Here is an 8,473-nt window from a genome sequence, read left to right as displayed (position 1 = left end):
GAAAGCAGATGCCGTAACCACAACTGCAGCTGCCACTAAGACAATAGCTACTGCCACCAAAACTGCAGCCCACACTACAACAGCCACTGTCACCACAACTGCGGGGGCTGCTGTTATGATGGAAGATGCAGTTGTGGTACCTGTATCTATGTCAGGCCCTGCCACCACAACTGTAGCTGCTACTGCAACTGCAACCACCACTACGACAGCCCCTGCCACCACAAGTGCATCCCTTTTAACAACTGAAGCTGCCACTACTTCAACAACAGTCGCTGCCACCACAACTGCATCTGCCACCACAACAGTCCCCACCACCACAACTGCACTTGCTACTACAATAGCCCATGCCTTCACAATGGCAGTCGCTACTATGACAGCTCCTGCCACTACAATTACAGATGCTATCACAACTGCAGCTGCTACTACAACAGCAGCCGTCACTACAACTGCAACCAACACTACAACAGATGCTGCCAACAGAACTGCAGCCGCTCCTCTGACAGATGCTGCCACTTCAACTACAGCGCCTACCACAAGTTCCCCTTTCACCACAATTGCAGTCACAAACAAGACAGCTCATGCCACTTCAACTGCAGATGCTGCCGCAACTGCAGCTGCCACTACCATAATATCCACTGCAACTACAACTGCTACGACGACAACAGCAGCTTTCACCACAAAAGCAGCCACTACTACAAAGGTCCTTGCCAACGCAACTGCTGCCAATATAACTGCAGCCGCTCCTACGAAAGCAGATGCCGTAACCACAACTGCAGCTGCCACTAAGACAATAGCTACTGCCACCAAAACTGCAGCCCACACTACAACAGCCACTGTCACCACAACTGCGGGGGCTGCTGTTATGATGGAAGATGCAGTTGTGGTACCTGTATCTATGTCAGGCCCTGCCACCACAACTGTAGCTGCTACTGCAACTGCAACCACCACTACGACAGCCCCTGCCACCACAAGTGCATCCCTTTTAACAACTGAAGCTGCCACTACTTCAACAACAGTCGCTGCCACCACAACTGCATCTGCCACCACAACAGTCCCCACCACCACAACTGCACTTGCTACTACAATAGCCCCTGCCTTCACAATGGCAGTCGCTACTATGACAGCTCCTGCCACTACAATTACAGATGCTACTACAACAGCAGCTGCTACTACAACAGCAGCCGTCACTACAACTTCCCCTGTCACCACAACTGCAACCAACACTACAACAGATGCTGCCAACAGAACTGCAGCCGCTCCTCTGACAGATGCTGCCACTTCAACTACAGCGCCTACCACAAGTTCCCCTTTCACCACAATTGCAGTCACAAACAAGACAGCTCATGCCACTTCAACTGCAGATGCTGCCGCAACTGCAGCTGCCACTACCATAATATCCACTGCAACTACAACTGCTACGACGACAACAGCAGCTTTCACCACAAAAGCAGCCACTACTACAAAGGTCCTTGCCAACGCAACTGCTGCCAATATAACTGCAGCCGCTCCTACGAAAGCAGATGCCGTAACCACAACTGCAGCTGCCACTAAGACAATAGCTACTGCCACCAAAACTGCAGCCCACACTACAACAGCCACTGTCACCACAACTGCGGGGCTGCTGTTATGATGGAAGATGCAGTTGTGGTACCTGTATCTATGTCAGGCCCTGCCACCACAACTGTAGCTGCTACTGCAACTGCAACCACCACTACGACAGCCCCTGCCACCACAAGTGCATCCCTTTTAACAACTGAAGCTGCCACTACTTCAACAACAGTCGCTGCCACCACAACTGCATCTGCCACCACAACAGTCCCCACCACCACAACTGCACTTGCTACTACAATAGCCCCTGCCTTCACAATGGCAGTCGCTACTATGACAGCTCCTGCCACTACAATTACAGATGCTACTACAACAGCAGCTGCTACTACAACAGCAGCCGTCACTACAACTTCCCCTGTCACCACAACTGCAACCAACACTACAACAGATGCTGCCAACAGAACTGCAGCCGCTCCTCTGACAGATGCTGCCACTTCAACTACAGCGCCTACCACAAGTTCCCCTTTCACCACAATTGCAGTCACAAACAAGACAGCTCATGCCACTTCAACTGCAGATGCTGCCGCAACTGCAGCTGCCACTACCATAATATCCACTGCAACTACAACTGCTACGACGACAACAGCAGCTTTCACCACAAAAGCAGCCACTACTACAAAGGTCCTTGCCAACGCAACTGCTGCCAATATAACTGCAGCCGCTCCTACGAAAGCAGATGCCGTAACCACAACTGCAGCTGCCACTAAGACAATAGCTACTGCCACCAAAACTGCAGCCCACACTACAACAGCCACTGTCACCACAACTGCGGGGCTGCTGTTATGATGGAAGATGCAGTTGTGGTACCTGTATCTATGTCAGGCCCTGCCACCACAACTGTAGCTGCTACTGCAACTGCAACCACCACTACGACAGCCCCTGCCACCACAAGTGCATCCCTTTTAACAACTGAAGCTGCCACTACTTCAACAACAGTCGCTGCCACCACAACTGCATCTGCCACCACAACAGTCCCCACCACCACAACTGCACTTGCTACTACAATAGCCCCTGCCTTCACAATGGCAGTCGCTACTATGACAGCTCCTGCCACTACAATTACAGATGCTATCACAACTGCAGCTGCTACTACAACAGCAGCCGTCACTACAACTTCCCCTGTCACCACAACTGCAACCAACACTACAACAGATGCTGCCAACAGAACTGCAGCCGCTCCTCTGACAGATGCTGCCACTTCAACTACAGCGCCTACCACAAGTTCCCCTTTCACCACAATTGCAGTCACAAACAAGACAGCTCATGCCACTTCAACTGCAGATGCTGCCGCAACTGCAGCTGCCACTACCATAATATCCACTGCAACTACAACTGCTACGACGACAACAGCAGCTTTCACCACAAAAGCAGCCACTACTACAAAGGTCCTTGCCAACGCAACTGCTGCCAATATAACTGCAGCCGCTCCTACGAAAGCAGATGTCGTAACCACAACTGCAGCTGCCACTAAGACAATAGCCACTGCCACCAAAACTGCAGCCCACACTACAACAGCCACTGTCACCACAACTGCACGGGCTGCTGTTATAATGGAAGATGCAGTTGTGGTACCTGTATCTATGTCAGGCCCTGCCGCCACAACTGTAGCTGGAACTGCAACTGCAACCACCACTAGGACAGCCCCTGCCACCACAAGTGCATCCCTTATGACAACTGAAGCCACCACTTCTGCAACAACAGTAGCTGACACCACAACTGAAGTTGCCACAACAACAGTAGCTGCTGACACCAAAAGTGCAGCCGCAGCCACAACAGCATCTGCCACCACCTCAACTGCATTTACCACTTCAACAACTCCCGTTGCCACCACAACTGCATCCGCCACCACAACAGTCCTCGCCACCACAACTGCACTTGCTACTACAATAGCCCCAGCCACCACAACTGAAGCTGCTACTACGACGGTCCATGCCACTACAATTGCAGATACTACCACAACTGCATCTGCCATTATGACAGCAGCCCCTGCCAACACAACTGCCATCACCACAACTGCATTTGCGACTTCGACACCTCCCAATGCCACAGCAACTGCAGCCGCCACCCCAACAGAACCAGCCTTCACAACCGCCACGACAACAGCAGCTGCCAACACAACTGCAGTGGCCACTACGACAACAACCGCAGCCACCACAACTGCAGGGGCTGCTGTTACAATGGAAGATGCAGTTGTGGAAGCGGCATCTATGTCAGCCCCTGCCACCACAAGTGCAGCTGGTACAAAAACTGCAACTGCTCCTACGATAGCAGCTGCCGCAACTGCAGCTGCCACTACCATAATAGCCACTGCCACCAAAACTGCAGCCCACACTACAACAGCCACTTTCACCACAACTGCAGGGGCTGCTGTTATAATGGAAGATGCAGTTGTGGTACCTGTATCTATGTCAGGCCCTGCCACCACAACTGTAGCTGCTACTGCAACTGCAACCACCACTACGACAGCCCCTGCCACCACAAGTGCATCCCTTATAACAACTGAAGCTGCCACTACTTCAACAACAGTCGCTGCCACCACAACTGCATCTGCCACCACAACAGTCCCCACCACCACAACTGCACTTGCTACTACAATAGCCCCTGCCTTCACAATGGCAGTCGCTACTATGACAGCTCCTGCCACTACAATTACAGATGCTATCACAACTGCAGCTGCTACTACAACAGCAGCCGTCACTACAACTTCCCCTGTCACCACAACTACAACCAACACTACAACAGATGCTGCCAACAGAACTGCAGCCGCTCCTCTGACAGATGCTGCCACTTCAACTACAGCGCCTACCACAAGTTCCCTTTTCACCACAATTGCAGTCACAAACAAGACAGCTCATGCCACTTCAACTGCAGATGCTACCACAACTGTATCTGTCACTACGACAGCAGCTGCATCCACATCAACTGCTGCCACCACAAGTGTAGCCGCTGCCACAACAGCATCTGCCAACACATCTGTAGCCGATACCACAACAGTCCCAGCCAACACAACAGCATCTGCCACTACATCAGTTGCCCCTGTCACCACAGATGCTGGCACCACAACTGCAGCCGATACGACAACAGTCCGAGCCACCACAACTGCAGCAGCAACTATGACAGTCCATGCCCCTACAATTACAGAAGCTACCACAACTGCATCCACCACTAAGACAGCCCCTAACACCACAAGTGCATCTGCTATCACAACTGTAGCCACCACTACTACGACAACAACAGCTAAAACCACAACAGCAGATGTCACTACAAAAGCCCCTGTCATCACAACTGCAGCCCACACTACGACAGCCGCTGCCACCACAACTGCTGTCACCACAACTGCAGCTGCTACCACTACAACTGCAGCACCTACTACAATGTCCCCTGTAACCACAATTGCAGTCGCTACATCTAGAGCTCATGCCACTACAATTGCAGATGCTACCACAACTCCATCAGCCACTACAACAGCAGCCGCTGCCACCAAAACTGCTGCCACCACAAGTGTAGCCGCTGCCAAAACAGCATCTGCCACCACAACTGCAGCCGATACCACAACAGTCCCAGCCAACACAATTGCATCTGCCACTACAACAGTAGCTCCTGCTTCCACAGATGCTGCCACCACAACTTCAGCCGATACCACAACCGTCCCAGCCACCATAACTGCATTTACCACTTCGACAACTCCCGCTGCCACCTCAACTTCCAAAACCACAACTGCATTTTTGACCACTACAATAATAGCCACTCCCACCACAACTGCAGCCCACACTACGACAGGCGCTGTCACAACAACTGTAGCAGCCACTATGAAAGCCCCCAAAACCACAACTGTAGCTTCTACTACGATAGCCCATGCCACCACAATTGCAGTCGCTACTATGACAGCCCCTGCCACTACAAATGCAGCTGCTTCCACATCTGCAACCGCCATTATGACAGCCCCTCTCACCTCAACTATAGCCACAACTACATCAGCCCCTGTCACCACAACTGCAGCAAAAACTATGATAACAGCCACTGACACCACAACTGAAGCCCCCACTACGCCGGCCCGCGTAGTGGTTGCTCCAGTTGTTGTGGCAGTGGCTGGAACTACAAAAGCCCTTGTTTCCACAACTGCAGCTGCTTATACGACAGCTACTGAAACCACAACTGCTGCTTCTACCACAAGAACAGCTGCCGCAACCAGAACTGCGGCTGCCAATACGACAGCAGCCACTGCAGCTGCAACTACTACAGCTGCTATCACCAGAACTGAAGCCACCACTACTACACACCCTGCCACAACAACTGCAACCACCACTACGACAGCTCCTGCCACCAAAAGTGCATCCACTATCACAACTTTAGCCACAACTACAACAGCCCCCACCACTACAACAGCCACTGCCAATACAACTGCAGCCACCACTACGATAACAGCCACAGTCACCACAACTAGAGTCATCACTACGCCGGCCCGCTGCAACCAGAACTGCAGCTGCCTCCACAACAGCCCTTGCCACCAGAACTGCAGCCGCTCCAATGAAATCTGCTTCAAGCAGAACTGCAGATGCTACCACAACAGCAGGTTCAACAACCACAACTGCAGATGCCACTACATCTGCAACTACTACTGTAACTGCAACTACAACAGCCCCCACTACCACAACTGCTGCCACCAAAACTGCAGCCGCAAGTACGACAGTCCCTGCCACCAAAACTGCAGCTGCTACTCCTACAGCCCCTGCCACCACAACTGCAGCCACAACTCCTATGGCTCCAGCCACCACAACTGCAGCCGCCACCACATCTCCATCTGCCACCACAACTCAGGCCGCAACCACAACTGTGGCCGCTACTCCTACAGCCCCCGCCACCACAATTGCAGCCGCTACGACAACTGCTGCCACCAGAACTGCAGCCGCAACTATGACAGTCCCCACCACCCCAATTGCATCAGCCACCACAACTGCAGCAGCCACCACAACTGCAGCAGCCACAACTGTAGCTGCAACCCCAACTGTAGCCGCCACTATGACAGCCCTCGCCAAAACAACTGCAGCCGCCGCCACAACTGTAGCCGCAACCACAACTGTGGCCGCTACTCCTACAGCCCCCACCACCACAATTGCAGCCGCTACCACAACTGCTGCCACCAGAACTGCAGCCGCAACTATGACAGTCCCCACCACCACAATAGCATCCGCCACCACAACTGCAGCAGCCACCACAACTGCAGCAGCCACAACTGTAGCTGCAACCCCAACTGTAGCCGCCACTATGACAGCCCCCGCCAAAACAACTGCAGCCGCCGCCACAACTGTAGCCGCAACCACAACTGTGGCCGCTACTCCTACAGCCCCCAACTACAACAGTCCCTGCCACCACAATTGCAGCCGCTACCACAACTGCTGCCACCAGAACTGCAGCCGCAACTATGACAGTCCCCACCACCACAATAGCATCCGCCACCACAAATGCAGCAGCCACCACAACTGCAGCAGCCACAACTGTAGCCGCAACCCCAACTGTAGCCGCCACTATGACAGCCCCCGCCAAAACAACTGCAGCCGCCACAACTGTAGCCGCCACCACAACTGTAGCCGCTACTCCTACAGCCCCTGCCACCACAACTGCAGCCGCTACTCCTACAGCCCCTGCCACCACAACTGCAGCCGCCACAACTGTAGCCGCCACCACAACTGTAGCCGCTACTCCTACAGCCCCTGCCACCACAACTGTAGCCGCTACTCCTACAGCCCCTGCCACCACAACTGCAGCCGCCATCACAACTGCTGCCATCAGAACTGCAGCCACAACTACAACAGTCCCTGCCACCACAACTGCTGCCTCCACCACAACTGCATCAGCTACCACAACTGTAGCCGCCACCACAACTGCAGCCGCAACCATAATTGTAGCTGCCACTATGACAGCCCCCGCCACAACAACTACAGCCTCCACCACAACTGCATCTGCCACCACAACTGCAGCTGCAACCACAACTGTAGCCGCCACCACAACTGTAGCCGCCACCACAACTGTAGCCGCCACCACAACTGTAGCCGCCACCACAACTGTAGCCGCCACCACAACTGTAGCCGCCACCACAACTGTAACCGCCACCACAACTGCAGCCGCAACCACAACTGTAGCCGCCACCACAACTGTAGCCGCCACCACAACTGTAGCCGCCACCACAACTGTAGCCGCCACCACAACTGCATCCGCCACCACAACTGCAGCTGCCACCACAACTGCAGCTGCCACCACAACTGTAGCCGCCACCACAACTGTAGCCGCTACCACAACTGTAGCCGCCACCACAACTGCAGCCGCCACCACAACTGTAGCCGCCACCACAACTGTAGCCGCCACCACAACTGCAGCCGCCACCACAACTGCACCAGCTGTCACATCGGTAGCCGCCACTATGACAGACAACAACAGCATCTGCTACCATAACTTTAGTCTTTGGCACCACAACTTTAGCCACCATTACAACAGCCCCTGCCACCAGAACTGCATTTGCCATTGCGACAGCCGCTCCCACCACAACTGAAGCTGCCACTAAGACAACAGCCACTGCCACCACAACATAATCTGTCACCAGCACTTGTGCAGCTGCCATTTCGACAACTGCCGATTCCACCACAACTTCAGCTGCCCCCACAACAGTCCCTGACACCAGCACAACTGCAGATGCCATTTAGACAATAGCAAATGCTTCCACAACTGCAACCTCCATTACGAAAGTGTTTCCCTACCCTGGTCGTCGACAGTACACGGTTTCTTTATAAAACACCTGATTCAATTTATCAACGAATCATCAAACCTTCACCAAGTTGAATGAGATGTTATTTTCCAGAGTTACAGTGTT

General features: G+C 53.4%; 1 protein-coding gene across 1 annotated transcript; it reads left to right on the top strand.

Annotated features, from left to right (window-relative positions):
- The first annotated feature begins 4,863 nt into the window (after positions 1-4,863).
- Positions 4,864-8,155, top strand: LOC124044354 (prestalk protein-like). The gene is made up of 5 exons (XM_046364009.1): positions 4,864-4,934; positions 5,044-5,591; positions 5,734-6,915; positions 6,953-7,798; positions 7,911-8,155. The coding sequence occupies exons 1-5, from the start codon at positions 4,864-4,866 to the stop codon at positions 8,153-8,155; spliced, it is 2,892 nt and encodes a 963-aa protein (XP_046219965.1).
- The last annotated feature ends 318 nt before the right edge of the window (positions 8,156-8,473 follow it).

Source organism: Oncorhynchus gorbuscha, linkage group LG09 (genome assembly GCF_021184085.1).
Source record: "Oncorhynchus gorbuscha isolate QuinsamMale2020 ecotype Even-year linkage group LG09, OgorEven_v1.0, whole genome shotgun sequence".
In the NCBI taxonomy this organism is placed as follows: Eukaryota; Metazoa; Chordata; class Actinopteri; order Salmoniformes; family Salmonidae; genus Oncorhynchus; species Oncorhynchus gorbuscha.
Note: the sequence above shows the minus strand (reverse complement) of the source record. Positions and strands in the feature narration are given on the sequence as shown.